The sequence below is a fragment of the Rhinoraja longicauda genome, chromosome 20, assembly GCF_053455715.1.
Source record: "Rhinoraja longicauda isolate Sanriku21f chromosome 20, sRhiLon1.1, whole genome shotgun sequence".
In the NCBI taxonomy this organism is placed as follows: domain Eukaryota; kingdom Metazoa; phylum Chordata; class Chondrichthyes; order Rajiformes; family Arhynchobatidae; genus Rhinoraja; species Rhinoraja longicauda.
Genome location: NC_135972.1, coordinates 334201 through 359009, shown reverse-complemented (window position 1 = coordinate 359009; position 24809 = coordinate 334201). Strand labels below are relative to the sequence as shown.

Below are 24809 nucleotides of genomic sequence, written 5' to 3'. Positions count from 1 at the left end.
GGTGTAAACTGACAACATTGCCTGTGGAACATGCAGCATTTTCTGACAGAACTCGGCATTGAAGCAAAGTTCAGCCATGGCTTGTGAGGCAGATGAACAGGTTTTAAAGACGTGACTGTGCAGCATGTTCAATCCGAGCCTTTCAATGCAGCGTTTGTGTTTCACCAATCACCACTGAGTCAAGTAAAAGTTATTTGGTGAACTGGCATAAGGGTCATTTAGCAATCTTCCTTTCTCCATTAACTGCGAGACTGGAATCTATATTCACACTGCCATCCCTTGAAACGCGGCCAAGTTACAAATACAAATATTGTTGGCAGTCTCAGGCCATTAATTTATGGGGATGAAAGTTTCAAATCAAAAGCTACTCTACATTTAAATTTCTGAAACTCCTCCACAGGTAACAAGGCAAACATTCAGAAATATACCTGGACATGAAGATGAAACCAGGGATGTGAAGAGAGACCATTGTTTCCAGGGCTAAGATAATGTCATGGACCTCTTCGGATGGATCACCTTGTTGTGGTGAAGAGGCTTGCGTGCCCCCATGATGCCGAGAGCGATGCCGTTGGAAGCTCTAGCTTCTGGTAGGGCCACCCATGGCGATACGGTCGAGGATGAGGGTCCAGACTAAGAACGATCTAACGTACAAGACCTCAACGGCGGACAAAGTTATCTTGAACTCAACGGCTGTGAAGGCGGATGAAGGCTTTAACAGATCTATCAGCTCCAATCGTCTTGGATCCCTTGCCATTGGAATTAGTTGATTGATTTGTGAAGGACCGTGTGTTTCTTGGAATGCAACATCAAGTACACGTTAAATGAACACACACACACACGCTTCTTCGTTCTGACATCGGAACGTAGGCCATCGTTCTCGACCTCGAGAGATAGCCACGACTCGACGACGTGTCATGGAGGCTTTCGGGATCATTAAGAGATTTGTTAGTGAGCACAGGTATTACGTCTGGGTGAATTGTTATTACAAAGTTATTGACTTGAATTGGCGACTAATAATGAAGGAGGTGGCATCAAATGATTTGCTAGAGGGAATAGCTGAAGTAGAGGCCACTATCATTTAATGGAATCACAGATTTAATGTTTTCATTACACAACCGTTGAGATGGTCTGAGACCGTGGGATTAGGTTTGGATTCATCCAGTAAGCCACTGGCTCAGATATTAACAACTCTATTACCTCTATCTGTACAGTAAATACCTGTTTCTATGAGACCACATGCAGGCCACCTCAGGAAAGTAACACGTGACCAAAAACAGCAAAGATTAACAGTCCCGAAAACAAAAAAATACTTAGTTTAAGAAGTCACTACATTGAATTTGCAACATGATGCAGGTCAATGGAGGTAGAAGAGACGGCAGATGCTGGGAATCTGTAACAGGTCAGGCAGCATCTGTGGAGGGAAATGGACAGGTGACGTATTGTGTCAGGAAATTTCCATGCCAAGCATTCGGCACACTCATGAAAAACATTCTAAATAGCAATGTAAAGAAAGCTTTCTGTTGTAATACAGATGCTGGGATTGCTCTGTCCGCTGATATTTCCACTCTCAAGAGGTAGAGTAATGAAAGGTCTAGTGTTCCAACACCAGTCACCAGCGAGGATAGCGAGTAAAGGTCCAGTGTTCCATCTCCAGTCACCAGCGAGGATAGTGAGTAAAGGTCCAGTGTTCCATCTCCAGTCAGTGCGGTGTCCTCCACCAGCGAGGATAGTGAGTAAAGGTCCAGTGTTCCATCACCAGTCAGTGCGGTGTCCTCCACCAGCGAGGATAGTGAGTAGAGGTCCAGTGTTCCATCACCAGTCAGTGCGGTGTCCTCCACCAGCGAGGATAGTGAGTAAAGGTCCAGTGTTCCATCTCCAGTCAGTGCGGTGTCCTCCACCAGCGAGGATAGTGAGTAAAGGTCCAGTGTTCCATCACCAGTCAGTGCAGTGTCCTCCACCAGCGAGGATAGCCATCGGGATATCACATTCAAATGCCAATTCTTCTCGAGAAGGGTCCCGACCCAAAACATCACTTGTCCAACCTCTACAGATGTGCCATGCAGAGCATTTTATCAGGATGCATCACAGCTTGGTTTGGGAACACCACAAGACATTGCAGAGAATTGTGGACACAGCCCAGACCATCACACAAAATAGCCTCCATTCCATCGAGGGTCTCAACCCGAAACATCACCCCTTCCTCTCCAGAGATGCTGCCTGTCCCGCTGAGTTACACCAGCTTTTTGTGTCTATCTCCCTTCCATCGACTCCATCTACACCTCCAGCCTCCAGATTCAGGGACAGTTTCTTCCCAGCTGTTATCAGGCAACTGAACCATCCTACCACAACTAGAGAGCAATTCTAAACCTCTATCTACCTGATTAGAGACACTCGAACTATCCTTGATCGGACTTTACTGGCTTTATCTGCATTAAACATTATCCACGTTATTCCCTTTATCATGTATCTATACACTGTGGATGGCTCGATTGTAATCATGTATTGTCTTTCCGCTGACTGGATAGCACGCAACAAAAGCTTTTCACTGTACCTCGGTACACGTGACAATAAACTAAACTCAACTCAATCCCACAGATGTTGCCTGACCCACTGAGTTCCTCCAGCACTGTTTTGCACTCAAGGTGACAGCTTCTTGCATCTTCAAGATGATTTATACCTGACAGTTGTTGCCAGAATAGTTTATCTGAATCTTTCTCACTCGAGATTTTTCAGCCCTGTAATCCCATCTCTATTCCTACTATCTCTCTTTTCCTACTATCTCTCTCTCTCTCTCTCTCTCTCTTTCATGATTTATATTAAAATTTCCCATCTCAACAGCAAGCACTGATGACATTTCCAGTATAATATAGTGATTATGTTTATCTTTATTTTAGAATGACTGGAAAATCGACACACAATGACAGCAAAATGCAAAGAGAAAACCAGAAGCTAGTGCACTTTCCACATACCAAGGGCACCTCAAATGCTGCAGATATGACAAATTACTGTCGGACTGTAGTCACTCTTACACAGACAGACAGACGGCAGCAAATCTGTGCACAACGACTCACGGACAGCAATGAGGTAAACAACGGGTTAATTTGCTTGAGGGATAAATATAGACCGGTAAATGCTGAGGATAGAAGTTTCACATCGTATTTGAAAGGCAGAACTGTACATATACAGCCAATAGATTGTGTGACCCAACATAACATGAAACCACAGTCTTCGGTCTCAGTAGTGACAGTGCTGCCAGTAAGTGAAGTCATGAACAGAATGACTTCATTGTGGATCATAAGGCCATAGTAGAAACAGGGCATTCAGCCCATTGAGTTTACCCTGCCATTCAATCATGGCTGATCTATCTCTCCCTCCTAACCCCATTCTCCTGCCTTCTCCACATAACCTCTGACACCCGTACTGATCAAGAATCTATGTATCTTTGCCTTAAATATATCCACTGACTTGGCCTCCACAGCCGTGTGTGGCAAAGTATTCCACAGATTCACCACCCTCTGGCTAAACCAATTTCTCCTCATCTCCTTCCTAAAGGAACGTCCTTTAACTCTGAGGCTGTGACCTCTGGTCCTATACATCATCAGTGTATCTACTGTATATTGCAGCACCCGTAAATGCGGAGTCTCTACCTCAAAGATTGTATCGGGAGGATGGTGATCATCAAAGAAGGTTCTGGAAGGGGCGCCGCTCAGTCTCGCCAGAATAACACCCAGGGTCAAGTTACAAGGTTGCATAAACTTGGGTAGCACACACTATGTTTTAAGAAATTAAGATCATAAGACCATCAGTGATAGGAATCGAATTAGGCCATTCGGCCCATCAAGTCTACTCCGCCATTCAATCATGGCTAATCTATCTCTCTCTCTCAACCCCATTCTCCTGCCTTCTCCCCATAACCCCTGACGCCCGTACCATTAAGCATTAATCTATTCAAGGAACTTGAAAAGCCTAATGTATTGACAGAAAGTTACTGTACAAAAGTAATCCCACATGTTCATGGTCGTCTGAGAAAATCTCCCAGTGATTCAGACCAAAGCCACTTGTGGTTTGACAGAGTGACAGAGTGACAGAGTGACAGAGTGACAGAGTGACAGAGTGACAGGGCAGTCTGGGGACGGCAGTGGAGTGTTTCATCTTGCCAGCACAATACTGAGTTGGTGTCACAGCAGCATCAAGGAACATTTACTAAGTGGACTGAGATTATAGTTGAAGATGGACATAAAGTGCTGGAGTAACTCAGCGGGACAGGCAGCATCTCTGGAGAGAAGGAATGGGTGACTTTTCGGGTCAAGACTAAACTAAATCAGCAATTAAAGTAGTTCTTCAGACTAGTGATTATAGTTGGTGGGAGGAGGAGAGGTCGGGGAGAGGGTAGTATTGGGAGGCCATGTTACTTTTTTTTTTAAACTTTTTTTTTGGTTTGTGCAGGAGTAGGCCATTCAGCCCTTCGAGCCAGCACCGCCATTCAGTGCGATCATGGCTGATCACTCTCAATCAGTACCCCGTTCCTGCCTTCTCCCCATACCCCCTCACTCCGCTATCCTCAAGAGCTCTATCCAGCTCTCTCTTGAAAGCATCCAACGAACTGGCCTCCACTGCCTTCTGAGGCAGAGAATTGCACACCTTCACCACTCTCTGACTGAAAAAGTTCTTCCTCATCTCCGTTCTAAATGGCCAACCCCTTATTCTTAAACTGTGGCCCCTTGTTCTGGACTCCCCCAACATTGGGAACATGTTTCCTGCCTCTAATGTGTCCAATCCCCTAATTATCTTATATGTTTCAATAAGATCCCCCCTCATTCCTTTAAATTCCAGTGTATACAAGCCTAATTGCTCCAGCCTTTCAACATACGACAGCCCCGCAATTCCGGGAATTAACTTAGTGAACCTACGCTGCACGCCCTCAATAGCAAGAATATCCTTCCTCAAATTTGGAGACCAAAACTGCACACAGTACTCCAGGTGCGGTCTCACCAGGGCCCGGTACAACTGTAGAAGGACCTCTTTGCTCCTATACTCAACTCCTCTTGTTATGAAGGCCAACATTCCATTGGCTTTCTTCACTGCCTGCTGTACCTGCATGTTTCCTTTCAGTGACTGATGCACTAGGACACCCAGATCTCGTTGAACACCCCCTCTTCCTAACTTTACACCATTCAGATAATAATCTGCCTTTCTATTCTTACTTCCAAAGTGAATAACCTCACACTTATCTACATTAAACTGCATCTGCCATGTATCCGCCCACTCACACAACCTGTCCAAGTCACCCTGCAGCCTTATTGCATCTTCCTCACAATTCACACTACCCCCCAGCTTAGTATCATCTGCAAATTTGCTAATGGTACTTTTATCCCTTCATCTAAGTCATTAATGTATATCGTAAATAGCTGGGGTCCCAGCACCGAACCTTGCGGTACCCCACTGGTCACTGCCTACCATTCCGAAAGGGACCCATTTATCCCCACTCTTTTCTTTCTGTCTGTCAACCAATTTTCTATCCATGTCAGTACCCTACCCCCAATACCATGTGCTCTAATTTTGCCCACTAATCTCCTATGTGGGACCTTGTCGAAGGCTTTCTGAAAGTCGAGGTACACCACATCCACTGACTCTCCCCTGTCAATTTTCCTAGTTACATCCTCAAAAAATTCCAGTAGATTTGTCAAGCATGATTTCCCCTTCGTAAATCCATGCTGACTCGGAATGATCCTGTTACTGCTATCCAAATGCTCAGCAATTTCGTCTTTTATAATTGACTCCAGCATCTTCCCCACCACTGATGTCAGACTAACTGGTCTATAATCACCCGTTTTCTCTCTCCCTCCTTTCTTAAAAAGTGGGATAACATTTGCTATCCTCCAATCCACAGGAACTGATCCTGAATCTATAGAACATTGAAAAATGATCTCCAATGCTTCCACTATTTCTAGAGCCATCTCCTTAAGTACCCTGGGATGCAGACCATCAGGCCCTGGGGATTTATCAGCCTTGAGTCCCATCAGTCTACCCAAAACCATTTCCTGCCTAATGTGGATTTCCTTCAGTTCCTCCATCACCCTAGGTTCTCCGGCCTCTAGAACATTTGGGAGATTGTGTGTATCTTCCTCAGTAAAGACAGATCCAAAGTAACGGTTTAACTCGTCTGCCATTTCTTTGTTCCCCATAATAAATTCCCCTGCTTCTGTCTTCAAGGGACCCACATTTGCCTTGACTATTTTTTTTCTCTTCACGTACCTAAAAAAACTTTTGCTATCCTCCTTTATATTATTGGCTAGTTTACCTTCGTACCTCATCTTTTCTCCCCGTATTGCCTTTTTAGTTAACTTTTGTTGCTCTTTAAAAGAGTCCCAATCCTCTGTCTTCCCATTCTTCTTTGCTATGTTATACTTCCTCTCCTTAATTTTTATGCTGTCCTTGACTTCCCTTGTCAGCCACGGGTGTCTCTTACTCCCCTTAGAGTCTTTCCGCCTCTTTGGGATAAATTGATCCTGGAACCTCTGCATTATTCCCAGGAATACCTGCCATTGCTGTTCTACCGTCTTCCCTGCTAGGGCCTCCTTCCAGTCAATTTTGGCCAGCTCCTGCCTCATGCCTCTGTAATCCCCTTTGCTATACTGTAATACTGACACTTCCGATTTTCCCTTCTGCCTTTCCATTTGCAGAGTAAAACTTATCATGTTGTGATCACTGCCTCCTAATGGCTCTTTTACCTCTAGTCCCCTTATCAGATCAGGATCATTACACAACACTAAATCCAGAATTGCCTTCTCCCTGGTAGGCTCCAGTACAAGCTGTTCTAAGAATCCATCTCGAAGGCACTCTACAAACTCTTTTTCCTGGGGTCCATTTCCAACCAGATTTTCCCAGTCTACCTGCATGTTGAAATCTCCCATAACCACCGTAGCATTACATTTGTGACACGCCAATTTTATCTCCTGATTCAACTTGCACCCTATGTCGAGGCTACTGTTTGGGGGCCTATAGATAACTCCCATTAGGGTCTTTTTACCCTTACAATTCCTCATTTCTATCCATACTGATTCAACATCTCCTGATTCTATGTCACCCCTTGCAAGGGAATGAATATCATTCCTTACCAGCAGAGCAACCCCACCCCCTCTGCCCACCTGTCTGTCTTTTCTATACATTGTGTACCCCTGAATATTCAGTTCCCAGCCCTGGTCCTCTTGTAGCCATGTCTCAGTGATCCCTACAACATCATACTTGCCCATGACTAACAGAGCCTCAAGCTCATCCACTTTATTTTTTATACTACGCGCATTTAAGTACAACACTTTAACTTCTGTATTTACCTCCCCTCTCACATCGGTCACAAATGGCCCTGCCCTTAATCTCTTTTCCCCTCTAGAACTTCTGTTCCCATTCTTCTGAGAGTCTTCTGCAATATCTCCTGTATTCCCTTTAACCTCATCTTCATATTCCCAATTTGTTAACCCCTCCCCCCCACTACTTAGTTTAAAGCCACAGGTGTCGCACTAGCAAACCTGCCTGCCAGAATGTTTGTCCCCCTGCTGTTAAGATGTAACCCGTCCCTTTTGTACAAGTCACCCCTAGCCCAGAAGAGATCCCAGTGGTCCAGAAATCTAAATCCCTGCTCTCTGCACCAGCCCCTCAGCCATAAATTCATACCCTCTATCTCTCTGTTCCTGGCCTCACCAGCACGAGGTACCGGTAGCAGTCCAGAGATAACCACCTTCGACGTCCTACTTCTCAGTCTTTTTCCTAACTCTCTAAACTCCCGCTGTAGCACCTCCTTCCTCTTCCGCCCGACGTCATTCGTGCCCACGTGCACAACGACTTCAGGTTGAGCGCCTTCCCTCACTAGGATTTTCTGAAGCCGGTCCGTGATGTGCTGAACCCTGGCACCAGGGAGGCAACAGACCATCCTCAAGTCCCTCCTGCTGCCACAGAATCTTCTGTCCGTCCCTCGGACGATGGAGTCACCCACCACTACGGCTCTTCCTGACTTCGGTCTCCCCTGTCGAGTATCCTTGCCAACAGGTCCGCCACTCGGACTGGAAACGTCTTCTGCCCCGACAGTTCCCAAGAGGGTATACCTATTTGCAATAGGCACAGCCACTGGGGTCTCCTGTAGTCCACGTCCACGTCCACTCCCCCCTGAAAGTCTCCCACCTTCGCTCGACCTGGACCCTTGGCGTGACAGCCTCACAATAGGTCCTGTCGAGGAAACTTTCGCATTCCCGGATGGCCCTGAGGTCATCCAACTGCCTCTCCAACTCCACCACACGTCCATTCAGGAGCTGCACCTGGACACAGTTCTTGCAGGTGTAGCTCCCAGAAGCTCCAGCGACGTCCCTATCTTGCCACATCCTGCAGGAAACACACTGCACCAACTTTTCCGCCATTACTTTGTGTCTATAAACAGTTCAGGCTTAAAACAATTGTAACCTCCTCACCGAAGACTCGCAGCCAAAGACTCGCACTTCCCTCACTGGGCTGCACCCTTTTGCAAGTCTTGCTTATATCACCAATTAAATTGCCTGATTGTCCAATTTACCAGACTTCTCACTTAAATGATCAACCAATCCACGTATTCTCTTCTAACTGACTTATTACACTGTAATTGCCACTCACTTTCAGCCAACGGTGGTCTTCTCTCCAACTTCCCAACCTTTACAGACTGATTAACAGTGCCCTATTGGCGCTCTTTTTAAACTGCCGTTCCTACCACTATTAGCAGGTACTTACTTTCAGCCAATGGTCGTCCTCTCTCCAACTTCCCGACCTTTACAGACTGAACCTGGCCTCTCTCTCCTTTGGTGCAGTGGGACATCAGAGGCTTGGAGCGCCCACCAGGTGAATCAGAGGGAACATAGGGCTGGAGGGCCAGGAGATATTGGGGTATCAGGGCTGAGGCTTCCAGGGTGAAATCAGTAGGTGGGGGAGGTTTAGCTGGTCCGATAAGGGACAGGGAGGGACCCCGATTCAGAACCAAGCTCGTCGCTACCAGTTCCTGAGGTTCCTACAATGCTCTGAAAGGTCGGCGTGGGCTCCATGGGCCGAAGGGTTTGTTTCCTATTCCTAAACAAGGTCCGATTCAGGGGTCACACCAGACACACCACTGTGACTCACACCCAAGGACTGCATCAGATGTCCTGAGGGACACAAAATGACCCATGAACCATCAGCATCTTGTTTCACTTCCTTTGTGACCAGCTGTAGCAGGGACTGTACAATGGCACCAAAACACCACCTCCTGCATGCGGACTCTGTACCTGCTCTGTGCACTCTGTACCAACCTGGGGAATGTGCTTATGTACGGTGGTAGTCTTGCCAATCTGTATGTAAAAAGAGTATGTCACTGTACCTTGGTACATGTGATGAATAAACTATTGAACCACCATGTGTGCTGATGGAAACGATGTGATCACAATTGCAGGTCCCTGCACTGCTGAGAAAGGATTCCAATCTTCAAACCAGGCCACCCAGTCAATTCATACACTGCTGATTTAGTTTAGAGACACAGGCCATTTGGCCCATTGAGTCCATGCCGACCAGCGATCAGCCTGTACACCAGGGGTTCCCAACCTTTTTTGTCCCGTTTACCCTTTTGCAACTTTTCGAAATAAAATTTACCCCCACCCTGTTTTGTTCAGTAATTTGCGTTTACACTTCTATCATAATAAAGCAACCGGCAAAGGGGAAATTCAAAAATACTGTTTTTAAACATTATTATTTTAAGTTCAAATAACAATAATAATAGCGTATAATAATGTTATCTCACTTATTTGTGAACAACTATTGATGAACAGATGGAAATACTAGAACCAAACACAAATCCAGAATCAACAAACGTACCCCCTGGGGGTAGATTTACCCCAGGTTGGGAACCCTTGCTGCACACTGGGGGTGATTTACACACTGGGGGTAGATCTGATCTACACACTGGGGGTAGATTTACCCCAGGTTGGGAACCCTTCCTCCACACTAATTCACTGCTACTCATTAGAGGCGATTTGCAGAAGCCAATTAACCTACAAACCTGGTATTTATTCACAAAATGCTGGAGTAACTCAGCAGGTCAGGCGGCATCTTAGGAGAGAAGGAGTGGGTGACGTTTCGGGTCGAGACCCTTCTTCAGATTACAAACCTACAAACCTGCACGTCTTTCAAGTGTGGGATGAAACCGGAGCACCCGGAGAAAACCCACGCGGTCACAGGCAGAACGTACAAATTCCATGAAGCCAGCACCCGTAGTTAGGATCAAACCCAGGTCTCTGGCACTGTGATGCAGCAGCTCTACCCGCTGCGCCACTGTGCCGTAAAATGCCATTTGCCAGAATATTGGACAAATTTAAATTTCACAACAGAAACCAAGGGATTGGGAACTTTGAGATTTCAGGTGAATATCTGAGCAAACTCGTGAGACCCAGTGGTCTGAGATCTCCCATCCCTTGTTGCCAAGAGAGTTTTGTCTTTTTTTCGCCACTTTCTGCCCAGTTAATCATTTCTAACATACAAACAAGTCTAAACAAATATGCTGCCCTTGCATCATTTTCAGCCTTTGCTCTGGGGAGGTTTGCAAACGTTTTAATGTACACACTGCAACTGCGATAGAATGCGAACTGTTAATTGTCCCAGATGTAATAAACGAGCAAAAGGGCTTTGCCTACAAGTAACAGAAGGGATGCGTGACCAATTATGACACAAATGCATCTGAAAAATTGGGGATGAAACATTTTCATAAATTTAGACCAATTTCCCGCCTCAGTGAGTGGGACGGCCAAGGAGATTGGAACGGAGGACTTCTGTGGGATCCATGTATTGTGGTTGATGAATACGCTATTATCTTAATCAGCTTAATGACATTTCTCATTATAGATTGGCTTTGGTTAACTTTCCATGCTACATGTCACAGCCAATAACATGCTAATTTAGCTCTGTGAACAAGCCAAGTGCTGGAGGTCACAGTTCACCGTCTGTGGAAAGCAGAATTCCTGATTGAAATGTTCGTGACTGAACGTACAATTGCACTGAGGCCGGGGCGGGTGTTCTGCCAGAGTGGAGAGCCCAGCACCAGCAAATATTCTTCTGCTTTAGACTTTAACAGGTCACCGGAGTAACAAAGACAAGTTGGTGATGCAGAGACCAAGTCTCACGCCAGACATCAATCAGGTTTGTACAGACTCAGAGCCCATCTCCCACACAGGGCAGCGCGATGGCACAACGGGTAGAGCTGCTTCCTCACAACGCCAGAGGCCCGGGTTCGATCCTGACTACGGGTGCTGTCTGTATAGAGTTTGGGCTGATTCTGATCTGGTCTCCCACAAATGTATTCATTCAAATCCAGAAGAGAAAATGACAGGAATCTGTTGGCAGGTTGGAACTGTGCGTAAGATTTCGATGGCTTTGGATTCCCAAAACATTTATGAAGCCATCGTTCTCAGGTTTTGGGTAACACTCTGAGCTGCATCATTGCCATGAGAATCCTGCACCGTATAAAGACTCCCAGCTGCATGACTGCCCTATGAATCCTGCACCGTACAAAGGCTCCCAGCTGCAAGACTGCCGAGATCCCTGCACCGTCGCAAGGCTCCCAGCTGCATCACTGCCCTGTTGCAATGAGGTTTGGAACTGCCAGTCACACCTTCTGCCATTCGGATGTCAGTGACAATGACCTAAACATCGATCACCTTCCCTCCACCAATGTTACACATTTAAAAACCTCACCCACCACCTACAGTTTTCACCACCTGACTCCCCAAATAGGCTCACTCGGCAAAAGGAAACGCAAGTTAATTTGGTAAATTTCCCCGGTGTGGGACGAATAAAGGAATGAATATATATATATATATATATATAGTTCAATTAAAAAATATATATATATTTTCAATTACGTCAATCAGGACACACAACATTAGAGGTTGAATTTGGGGAAATTACTAGGCATGCAAGTGGAAAAGAGTCAAATTAATAACAGCAGCAGAATTAATCCAATCTATGATTGTGTCACCTCACCTTAGTACAGTCTGTCCCTGCACTCCAGCACGTTCTGTAACCTCTTCATCAACTTACCTGATAGCACAAATTTTACAAAAAAGGCAAGAAAAAAATTCAATCGGAATCAAATGGTTTCCTTTAAAAATCAATACTTTGCTGTCAACTGCACCTCCGCCAAACAGCAGCCTCATAATCTGCAACAGAAGTTATTTTTGAGCACCAGGGCTGTGTGGGAAAGGATGTGCTGGAGTAACTCAGCGGGTCAGGCAGCATCTGTGGAGAACATGCATGGGACGGAGCCTAACCACACATGTGCGATCACTGAATGTTCTGCCGCTACAGCTTGGGATCTGCTCTGACGCTGGCCGCCATTCTAGTCGATCCACGGCCCTCTGGGTTGGTCAGCAGGGCTGTGATCTCACTTCCTCCACACATCTGCCACAAGGCTCTGCATGTGGGACCAACCTCCACGGTTCCCAGTCTGTCCCCGAGTGTCCGCTGCAGTGACATTCACCTGTCTACTGATGGGCAACGCTTATGGTGACCTGGTCCCGGTCACCTCTGCACCGGGCACCACGCTGTGGGATGCGGCCAATAATGTGCAGCGGGGATGTGCATGAACTGGCAGCTCACAGCTGGCATGCAGCATGCATGGGATGCATTGGCCAGAGATAACCATGCAGCATGAATGGGATGCATTGGTCAGAGATAACCATGCAGCATGAATGGGATGCATTGCCCAGAGATAACCATGCAGCATGCATTGGCCAAAGATGACCCTGCAGCATGCATTGGATGCATTGGTCAGAGATAACCATGCAGCATGAATGGGATGCATTGCCCAGAGATAACCATGCAGCTTGCATTGGCCAGAGATAACCATGCAGCATGCATTGGCCAGCGGTAAACATGCAGCGTGCATTGGCCAGAGATAACCATGCAGCGTGCATTGGCCAGAGATAACCATGCAGCATGCATTGGCCAGCGGTAACCATGCAGCGTGCATTGGCCAGAGATAACCATGCAGCGTGCATTGGCCAGAGATAACCATGCAGCATGCATTGGCCAGAGATAACCATGCGGCGTACATGGGGAACATTGGCCAGAGATAACCATGCAGCATGCATGGGGAGCATTGACCAGAGATAACCATGCACTGAATTGCCAAGGTGTCTCTCAGGAACAATGATGTGCAATGCCAGAACATTTACGTTTCCTTTCCAATTATAAAACCATAATTAATATAAAGCAACCAAACACAGCATCCCAAAGCAAACAAATGAAAGATAAATGGTGATGCATGGTGAATGATTTGGCCGTTGCTGCACAAAGTGACAGCACCATCTGTAACATGAGCAGTTTGCAATGGGAGCAGAGTCTGATACAAGGTGCCCAACTCTCCAAACGAGAATAAATCACAGATAATTACAAACACAAGCTGAATTATTAAATATTATTTCATTAAATACACCCCAATTATGGGGCCCACTAACTGAATTTTACTTAACTGAAAGAAAAACCTGTTACATGTTGCGGCCAAATAATGTTCCATGTTGGAAGCTGTCTTCGGGCTACAGAAGGCGTTGCATTACTGACCTTCTCTCTCTCTTTAACATTCTGATTTGGCACTGACTTACAAATGCTTTATAACTTAACTCTGACCATTCAAGAACCAATTGCCATGTTCAATGATAATTATTTTAAAAGCAATCTTAGGACTTCTCACGAACTCAACCTGCACTAACCCATTGGTTTGACAGGAGGGGTGAGAAACAGTCTCTGTAATTACCTATGGCCCAAAGATAAGTTAAACAAACACCATTCTGGTACATCTAGTCCCAAGATCATACACCCCAGAATAGAATGAGTAAAAGTAGATAAATGTCCAGAACCTGATCAAGCATATCCAAGAACTTTGTAGGAAGCAAGAAAATAAATTATAGGATGTGTAGGAAAGAACTGCAGATGCTGGTTTACACTAAACACAGACACAAAATGCAGGAGTAACTCAGCGTGTCAGGCAGCATCTCTGGAGAGAAGGAATGGGTGACATTTCGGGAGACCCATTCTTCAGACTGAGAGTCATCCATTCCTTCTCTCCAATTAAATTATAGGAGTCCTGGGCAAAATATACCAATCATTGTTAGGACAAGAGGACACGGGTTTAAAGTGAGAGGGGATAGATTCAATTGGAACCCGCGGACAACGTTTTCACACAGAGGATGGTGGGTGTATGGAACGAGCTGCCAGAGGAGGTAGTTGAGGCATGTACTTTATTAACATTTAAAAGACATTTGGACAGGTACATGGATAGGAATTGTTTAGAGGGATATGGGCCAAACGTGGGCAGGTGGGACCAGTGAAGGGGAGGTGTAGGTCAGGGTCTGGAGTATGGCAGCATGTGTAGTCTCCAGTGAAGCAGACACAACAACATGTTGCCACCACAGGCAGCGACTGCTCGGGTCTGTGGAGACGCCAACTCCTGAACACAGTGAGGACGGAACCAGAAACCTGGGAGATCAGAATGACCAGCTTCCTCCTGCACTGGTCCTGTGTTAAACTACCACAGGCCTTGTGCTAGTGTATAACCATTGCTGGGCAACATGGGTCTGATACAGGTCGGCACGATCTAGTAACTGGAATCGTGTAACATTTCAGAGTTTACACCATCAGTGCAATGTGGGGAATACAACTATTCCAAGAATGGTGATCAATAGCCTAGAGGAGGGCTCTTTCATACGGATATCTGAATCCTTCTTGATGTGACTTTGTGGTAAACATCCAGGTTTTAGAGGATGTGCTGCATCGTGATGTAAAACAAGTTAAAACCAAGAGTCGCCTGAGATGCAATACTAAAACAAATAAAAGGACACTATCAACCACATCTAACAGTGTCTGACCAACACCTGGCTGATAATCAAACTGATTAAAATAACCGTGTGCCGTGATATTTGAGAACTTCTGCCTGTCCGGTTTGGTGTCTATGGTCGACACCCTGGATGGGCATGAATCAGAGACCAGGAATTACATGGGTCAGTCAGTCCCAGTCTCCCCACACAGCTGGTGTGAACGTCTGCACATCTTCACCACAACAACAATGATGCCCCTCAGTTCCCACCCATCACCTGTGACTGTTTAACCGACTAAAGGGCAGCGTGCAGCAGCTGCTGGGAGTCGGCACAAAGCCCCCCCACCCCACCACAGCCCCCCCACCCCTACCGCAGCCCCGTCCCCCCCCCACCCCAGCCTCCCCCACCCCAGCCCCCCCCACCACCACAGCCCCCCCAACGCAACCCCTCCACCGCAGCCCCCCCACCCCCACCACAGCCCTCCCCACCCCCACCACAGCTGCCCCCCACCCCACCCACCCACCACAGCCCCCCCCACCCACCACAGCCCCACCCACCCACCACAGCCCCACCCACCCCCACCACAGCCCCCCCCCCCCCCCCCCACCCCACCTTGACGATGCTAGTTACAACAGTGGACCACAAACCGGCTCAGATGTTCTCAAGTCCTGCTTTATTTTAATGAAAATCTAGAAGCCGCACATACTGGAAATCCAGAATAAAAATCTGTTCTCACTTTCATATGTGCATCTCTCCGTCTTCCTTCCCCAAAATTGCCAACCAAGAATTGCCACTATTTGCGGGACACTTGGCAAAAGTGGTGCAGAAATGTCCTCAGGACACCAGCCACCGAAAGCAGAATCTCAGCAGTCCGCGAGTCCACTCCGGCACGAAGTAAACATGACACACTGAACACAGCCAACACCAAACCGCCCGGCAAAGGGTGCTCTTGCTTTTATCATTTTTAAGGTACATATTCATTACACTGTCTATGCCAACCTCCCTGTCATAGTGCAGAAGCAAGGAACTGCAGCTAGATGCTGGTTTACAAAAGAAGACAGAGTGCTGAAGTAACTCAGCGGGTCAGGCAGCATCTGTGGAGAATATGGATAGGTGACGTGTCGGGATGGGACCTGCCTTCAGACTGAATGCAGGGGTGGGAGGAAAGAAAGCTGGAAGAATGGAGTGTCTGTAGAATATTACTTTCCCGTTTGTTTTTGCACATGATTATAGACAGTGTAGACCATCCAACCTCAAACACACCACAGGAGCCGGGCTGGCGGGCGGACGGGCTGGCTGGCGGGCGGACGGGCTGGCTGGCGGGCGGAAGGGCTGGCGGGCGGGCGGGCGGACAGGCGGGCGTGCGGGTTGGCGGACGGGCTGGCAGGCGGGCAGACTGGCTGGCAGGCGGGCGGGCTGGCTGGCGGGCGGGCGGAAGGGCTGGCTGGCGGGCGGGCGAACGGGTTGGCAGGTGGGCGGATGGGCTGACAGGCGGGCGGAAGGGCTGGCTGGCGGGCGGGCGGACTGGCTGGCGGGCGGACAGGCTGGCGGGCGGGCGTGCGGGCAGACGGTGCTTACTCGTTGCCCCAGTCCAGCCGGGCAGTGAGGTGCCTCTTGACATCCTTCATCCTGTCGTGGGTCAGGTGCCCGACCAGGACCTGCTGGCGGAGATCCAACAGCTCGTTCATGACGTGCCTCAGCCGGTGGAACAAGTCCCCTTCATTCTTCTGCCAAAGGGAGAGAGGAGATAAAGAACTTTGTACGTCTTAGCAAAATTATGTTCTTTAGTTTTAGTACAGCGCAGTGAGATACAGCGCGGAAACATGCCCTTCGGCCCACCGAGTCCATGCCGACCAGCGATCCCCATACACTAGCTCTATCCTACACACACTAGGGACAATTTACAATTTTACCAAAGCCAATTAACCTACAAACCTGTACGTTTTTGGAGTGTAGGAGGAAACCGGCGAACCCAGAGAAAACTGATGCAGTCACGGGGAGAACGTACAAACTCCGTGCAGACAGCACCCGTGGTCAGGATCAAACCCGGGTCTCTGGCATTGAGAGGCAGCAACTCTACCGCTGCGCCAACATGCCGCCCAAGTTCTTTCATAAAGGTGTAGGAAGGAACTGCAGATGCTGGTTTACACTGAAGATAGACACAAAATGCTGGAGTAACTCAGCAGGACAGGCAGCATCTCTGGAGAGAGGGAATGGGTCAGACTGAAGATGGGGCGAGACCTGAAACGTCACCCATTCTTTCAATGAGAATCTATGCTATTAGCTGGTATAGTCAATTAGAGATATTATATTTTGTTGTAGTAAAGATGGTTTCTTTTGTTGTTTTAGCTAATATAAAATGGATGCTTATTTTAGTGGAAAGCAGTAAGATGGATGCTTGTGGCAGAAATGTTATCCTTGGGAACAGAATGTGTTTGTCCCTTTACGAGTGATAAGGAGTGTACAGAAGAGATGGGCTATTGTCCTCTCCCACTCTGTCTGACTGCGAGTACTGTGTATTGAAACAGTAAAGCAAGGTCATGCAGCTGCGAGATTGCTCGTCTATAGAGATAAGAAAGTTTCTTTCTTAGTAGCAACTCCTTATTTGGGTGCGTGTGAAAGTAGGAAAAGTTTTGAATCCACTCTAGGTAAATTGATGCGTTTCTCTAAAAACATGTGACTTATATTAATGGTTTGGTTTCTGAGCATGTGACCTGTATCAATGATTTTGTCTTCTCTGTAACCATGGGAATTGTATTAGATGTGTAATTGGTCCTTGTATTAGATGTGTAATTGGTCTTTGATTTATTTTTGTCACACCTCTCTTTTTCTGTATAAAAATGTAAACAATGGTGGAGAAGTTCTTCTTCCCCTGCCCTGAGTTGAGATCTCTTCAGACACTAGTGTTGTGTCTGGAGATCTTCTCGGGAAGAACCCCATGGTGGAATAAATCTGATGTGCTAATTCAGTATCACGTGTGATTATTCAGACTGAAGGTAAATAATTTGATTTAACATTTGGTGGCAGCGGTGGGATTTCAAAAGACAATTACCACGAGTTCGCGGCCAAGGAGCTGAGAAGTCTCGGAGGCAGAGAGAGGAATTGGGCCCCCGATGCAAGTGGTTTGTTTTACTGCATCGGTTTCCTCTGATCTGTCGTCTGTTGACGAATTGGCCATTCGCTAACTCTTGTGTGATATCTTGACGAAATCAGGTCAGTCTGGTGAATACTGGAAGCGGCAGATATTTTGGTCAGTGATTGGTATCACTGGGAGTCGACTATAATTAAATGATATCGATATCAATACCACTGGGTCAGGTTTCAGTCCTGAGAGAGTGGGGCACAGGTCAGGTTTCAGTCCTGAAAGTGCGGACGTTGTTCAGGTTTCAGTCCTGAAAGCGTGGGTTACAGTCGCTGTAAGATTGGGTCCGATTGTGTGTATGAAAGTGTTGTGAGGTGTGTGAGCTTGTGTGAAGTGTTGTGGGGGGTATTAAGATTTGTGACGTTTGGAATGCGACTGTGTAATTTGTGTCATTTGCAACGCACTGTGTTGAATTATCAGTCAGCAAGATGGGTAATCGTTTGGATACTACAACTGAATCAAACAGTGCTTTGCAAATCTTATGTGAACGGTATCCTGACAAATCGGAGCAATTCAGACAATTGTCGGGGGAGTTAAACAAGAAATTAGGGGATGACTTTTGGCCATTAGAAGGAATAAAGGCTCTGGATGATGTTAAGAAGGTTCAGGAGATAATTTGGAAGAGTAATAGGGGTACTCTGGCAAAGGAACTTATTGCCCGGTGGAAACAGTATTGTCAAGAATTAAGGGAAGCTTCAGTGTTGGCAGGATAATGCTTTGAAATTGGGAATAGGAATTACTGAAGGGGGAGTGGCTAAATCAGCCGGAGTGTTAAAGATGGAATGTGCTCATGAGAAACGTTTGAGACAGAAGTCTGGTAAGACCCTGATGGGGTCTGGGAATATGGATGTAAGGGATTACGTAGTCCAATGGCTGGCTTTCCCCGAATGAAGGGAGACTGTTTGTTTCCTGATTTGGATGAATGGAATCACAGAATTGCCTGAAGTCCCTAAATCCCCCATATGTTGTCAGGATGGCAAATTGGAGTCAGCAGCTTTGAGCATTCTGCTCAGCCAGCTGAACTAGTTGTCCTAATACAACAGAGCAGATTTCCGTTATGAAATGATCTGCCCACACAACAGGTCAAACACCGGTGGATGTAGGGACCGTTTAGGAAGCTAGAGAGGCGTCCCGGGGACAGCGGGTGGTTGTGCCTAAAATGATGGGCCAGACTAAAAGCTCAAATAAAAGCAAGTCTCCCTTGGAAAGGAATGCCAACCATCCAAGACGTCATTAAATCACAGGAGGACGCTCCTGACTGGGATAAGGTACTGTGGAAACAGCTCGGGTGTACAGTTGATTGTGAATCTAAACTGTGGATCACCCCTGCTGGACAGGCTTGTATGTCAGATGATTTAGCAATGTGGGTTATTGAATATATACACTTTGCAACTCATTGTGGTGCTAAAGCAACCAGTGATATGCTCCTAGCCACATGTTGGCATTCACGGTTACAATCTCTGGCTCAAGGTATTAGCAATCGTTGCCTGATTGGTCAGCAACATAATCCTGGAAAGGGTGTACCTTGTGAGATGGGTAAAACACCATTGTCCGTATTAGTTATTGTAGATGAGTTTAGTAAATGGATTGAGGCTCACCTGACAAGGGATAACAAAGCCTCTACTGTCGTGAAGTGTTAATGAGATTATTCCCAGGTATGGAATTCCAAGCCGATTAAGTTCAGACAACGGCTCTTATTTCATGGGTCAAATAAACAAGGAATTCTGTACCCAGATGGGCATCCAGTAATAGTTGTATTGTGCCTACAGACCTCAGACTGCCGGACTAGTTGAAAGGGTTAATCAGACCTTAAAAGTAAATTGGCCAACTACAGGGTGAAATGGGAATTACATGGGTCAAATTACTTCATGTAGCCCTGTTCCAGATACGTATCACCCCGGCTGGGGAAGCACGGCTGAGTCCTGCTGAAATTATATCCAACAACTGAGTAAGTGGCTGTGGTCTGACCGGGACCTTGAAGGGAGTAAAAGTGCACTATCAGATCCTTTGTGTCTGGACTCCTGAAAAAGTTTCCTGGGAACACAGTGGTCACATAGAAGCCAATAAGCCAGTAAGAAAGTTTTATGAATTGGAGACTTTAAATTGAGTAACCCGTCCCAGGGAGGATGGGGTCTGTAGAAATACTTTATAAATTGGTCAGTGTGTTAACCGAGTTTCCCTCCTGGAGGGGAAGGGGGGATATGTGTTACTTAGACCCTGGAAAACGTACATATTACACACAGTTTTCAGCTTGTAACCAAGAGATTAGGAGACGAAGGATGGTCAGCGTGGGGGAAGCATGGAATGTAAAAGCCGAAGGCAAAGCAAGTTTATTTATATGGCACATTCCAGCAACAAGGCAATTTAAAGTGTTTTACATAAAACATTAAAGAGCAGGAAGCTGAAATAGAATAAGACAGGTATAAAATACCAGAATATAGGTTACAGTGCAATGTTAGAATTAATAATTATTTGATTTAATAAGAGGCAGCGTCAAACAGAAGTCTTCAGCCTCGATTTAAAGGAACTGAGTGTTGCAGCGAACCTGCAGTTTTCTGGGAGTTTGTTTCATATATGTGGTGCATAAAAAATTAAACGCAGCTTCTCCAGGTTTATTTCTGACTCTGGGACAGAGAGCAGATCTGTCCCAGAAGGCCTGGGAGGTCTGGATGGTTTATAGTGTAGCAGAAGATCAGAAATGTATTTTGGCCCTAAACCATTCAGTGCTTTATGAATCAACAGTAGTATTTTGAAATTAATTATTTGATAGATTGGATGCGAGTGTGAGACCTCAGAACTGGAATGATGTGATTCACTTTCTTGGCCTAAGTGAAACTTGAGTGGCTGCTTCTGAAACCGCTGCAGCTATCCTGCTGAGCCATAAGTCCTTTAACCTTTGAGATATTCTTAAGGTGATAATAGACTGACTGAAGTCAGTAAGCAGGCGGAGTAGGTGCTATGAGAGAGAGAGAGAGAGAGAGAGAGAGAGAGAGATAGGCAAGAAATGGAAGAAATAGATTGAGGAATGGAAATATGAAGAAAGAGGTGTGGGAGGAGTTTCAGCATATTGGATGGATAATCTAAGTTGTAGAGGGATAGAGTTACATACGAAGGAAGGCATATTGAAAGGTTGGGATGTATTATTGGCAGAGTGCCAATGGCATGATGATCAGGAGGAAAAATGCAGTTGGCCAACAGGATTGTAAACAATTGGTAATGCAAAAATGGAAACTTAAGCGAAATAACCCCGAGGACTCCTTGTCTGGCATGGCGACCCTGTTTATAGAAGAGGAGGATGAGGTGTAAATTGGGAAAGTCGGGAATGGTGTAGAACACCTCCCCCATATGCCCCTAGCTACCTGTCCCCAAGAGCAGGAACTGCCCCACTAAGATCCCATCGGGGGGGGCATCGGCACCCCCACAGGGAAGGGCATCCCCAGAGGAAGATGATACCGATAGCGACCGGGAAACTGAAAAGGAGGATGAAAGGAGGGGAAGGGCTGAGGCAGAAGAGGAAGCAGCAGTAATTGAATTCATCAGTGAGAGAGTGCAACGAAGAGCAAAGGAAACGCGAGGCTGAGAACCAGCAGGAAATTAAAAAGACTAAAAAGATAATGCTACTGAGAGCAATGCCAAACCCATTAGCAGGACAGAATGGGGCCAGGCAGTGATGCATGTATACACCCCATGGAAGTTGCAGGAAATGATGAACATTTCTAGGAATGCCCCAGACTGTTTGGATTTGTGAATTGTATAAGATCAACATTAACCATGTACGAAACAGTCGCAAGAGATGTGTTCACCCTAACGTCCACTATCCTGAATCCAACCGAGGGGGTACGATGGAGAACCCTTTGGGAACCATACCAGCCCGACCACCCCTAGACGGATGAGGGGGTTTTCTGGGCTTGGTGAATTTCTGCTGGAGTGGATCCCCAACGTGGCAGTGTACACTAAATTACTGTCACCCTTGCCTCCGCCAAGGCACCGCAGCAATTCACTCTCTCACCCCAACAAGAAGAAGCATGCCGCAATCTAAAACAGTGCTAGTCACTGCACCAGACATTGGATGTTCCTTATAAGATTGCCCATTTTCAGCTTTATGTGATCAACCTATTGCAAGCCCCAGCCCTCCCAACACAACTGGCCATTATCAAGTGCAATGCCCATCCGGGTGGCCGTGACTAAAATTGCCAGGGAAATGCCCTTTGCTGACATCACTGCCCGCACCGTAGCTTGCGAATCCTGCACTCTGGTCCCCACAGAACCAAAGATTCTAATGGGCAGAACGGCCTTGCCAGACATGGGTGATGTAGGGTTAATGCAGGGGGATGCCTCTGCTGGGCAACGTGATCTTGGAAATGAGAGGATTGTGCCATTGACTCTTGACTGGGCTCTGGCTTACCCCTCTTGGGCAAATTTGTGTACCTGATGTTTTTCTGCCCGTTCCTTTCAACTATATACACTTCCTTACGCATGCTAGTAAGGAGGGTATGGTCAGGATGGCAAAGGAAATCTGGTTGCATCCGAAAATTCACCAGGAGGCGTTAAAACAAGCCTCAGATTTTGAAATTTGCAAATGAAATAATCCCGGAAAGACAAAGGGAATGACACTCATATTGGACTGACCATCCGTCACTGAAAGGAAGTATGCAGGTACAGCAGGTAGTGAAGAAAGCCAATGGAATGTTGGCCATCATAACAAAAGGAGTTGAGTATAGGAGCAAAGAGGTCCTTCTGCAGTTGGAGAACTGCACCTGGAGTGAGACCACACCTGGAGTATTGTGTGCAGTTTTGGTCTCCGAATTTGAGGAAGGATATTCTTGCTATTGAGGGCGTGCAGCGTAGGTTTACGAGGTTAATTCCCGGAATGGCGGGACTGTCGTATGTTGAAAGACTGGAGCGACTGGGCTTGTATACGCTGGAATTTAGAAGAATGAGAGGGGATCTTATTGAAACATAGGATTATTAAGGGATTGAACACGTTAGAGGCAGGAACGGGGTACTGATTTTGAATGATCAGCCATGATCACATTGAATGGCGGTGCTGGCTCGAAGGGCCGAGTGGCCTACTCCTGCACCTATTGTCTATTGACCCTTTGAGTGTATATAAGTAGATCTTATAGAGTTGTCAGGGGCACATTATGATTAAGTGTGTGGAAGTTATTCTGACCCACACGCCCTCAGCGATGAATTAATTATTTATGCACAGCAATTAACCCCTGCTTTACCAGTCCTGCATTCCCAGGTACAAGAGGCACCGAAGCCACTACCAGTTACATAAGGGGACGAGTCCATAATACCAGGAGAGTACGTGCTGAAATCTCTCCTCGGAGTACACGAGGTTAACGTATAATGAAAATGCACCTGGTGATCATCTGTCTTAAAGCCTTGCAGATTCCAGGTATGATGGAGGAAAGAAGTGCAGGCCGAACCAACCTAACCACGATCACCACCTGTGCCAAGGAGATGTACTCTAATGCGATGATGATAACCCGGAGGGATTTGGAAAATGGAACGTCAGCCGACTGAAGGCCTGTAATGGACTTTTGAGGCATCTTCACTTTTCATTACTGTTGAAGGACCATCATCATAAAATGTTACCTTGTTATTGGACTAAATTGAATTTGATGATGTATGTCGAAGTGCGGTAGGTTGGATTCTCACAGAACTATGTCTGGTCTCTCCACTACAGAGATGTAAACGTGATCTCAAGTTTCTCGGAGAAGTCCCAAGAGGTAACTTATTTCTCCGAGCTCACTCAGCTATGTACTCCCCACAGTCAGTTGTTTGCTACCCACCCATGACCTCAGTACAGGCATTATTCAGCATGACCAGAATGGGACCCCCTAAAGTACCTTATATGTGATAATTGGAGGGAGAAAGCAAAAATAAAGGCATCTAAACCTACCTTATTTATGAACCCTTTACTGCCCCGCCTGCTATTGGTCTTCCGTTACCAAAGGATAATTCACATTCACAGGACGTATATACGTTCCCTTTTACCCAGATGATGAAAGAAAGAGGTGGCAGAGATGCACAATGGTTCTCTGAGCAGTTTAGGGACTTGATAGAGGGAGGTGAGTTAAACATGTATTCGATATGTCATGGCACTTTGTTTTTAACGTATTCAAACCTTTCCTTTTTCTTTAATGGTACAGCCACTAATGTCCTGAATCCACCAGTCCTGAGGTGGCAATAAGAACCCTGATTCCTATGACAATAACCTGTCCCTCCCAGTGGGTGTCTCGTCAAAGGTTGGTGACTAAAGCTGTTTCAAAAGAATTTTGTTCAAAGTGGAAAGATCCCACATCTCTAGGAACACATGGGAGCTCTGTGGGATAGGGATGGGTGAGCTTCTTTAGTCTAGGCTTCACTGGAGGTTATTTGGCTGCCAATAATCGCAATTACCTCATTTGTGGTCTCACTGTCTTGGGTAATGCAACCACGGGGGCCCTCGACATGATTACCCAGGCCTACCCAAGCCTAAACTTAGGCTTTTTACTATGCAGAACAGATATGCCCTAGATTATTTGTTGGCTCTGGAAGGAGGTGTCTGTGCTATAGTAAAAGGCAGTTGTATGATGGGAGTTAGGGATCATTACTAGTTTTATTACAAGATAAGAGAGTAAATGGATAACATGAAGGAGTCGAATAGTTGGGGTGATTAGGATTTCGGGGGCTGGTCGGACAAGTTGATTAATATAGCATTGTATGTGGGAATTTTAATTGTTTGTATTTTTGTCGGGTTGGCTATTCTGAAATGCGTATTGAGAAGAATGCAGATGGTGTTAGAGAGTATTGGTACTTCAAGA

General features: G+C 46.4%; 1 protein-coding gene across 7 annotated transcripts in view; it reads right to left on the bottom strand.

Moving 5' to 3' along the window:
* Positions 1-24809, bottom strand: part of LOC144603471 (dedicator of cytokinesis protein 4-like) — a 294693-nt gene that overhangs the window by 198765 nt on the left and 71119 nt on the right. For all 7 annotated transcript variants that reach the window (XM_078416684.1, XM_078416687.1, XM_078416689.1 and 4 more), the window contains exon 6: positions 16431-16579. In XM_078416684.1, the coding sequence (XP_078272810.1) occupies positions 16431-16579 (149 nt within the window). The remainder of the gene's footprint in view (positions 1-16430; positions 16580-24809) is intronic.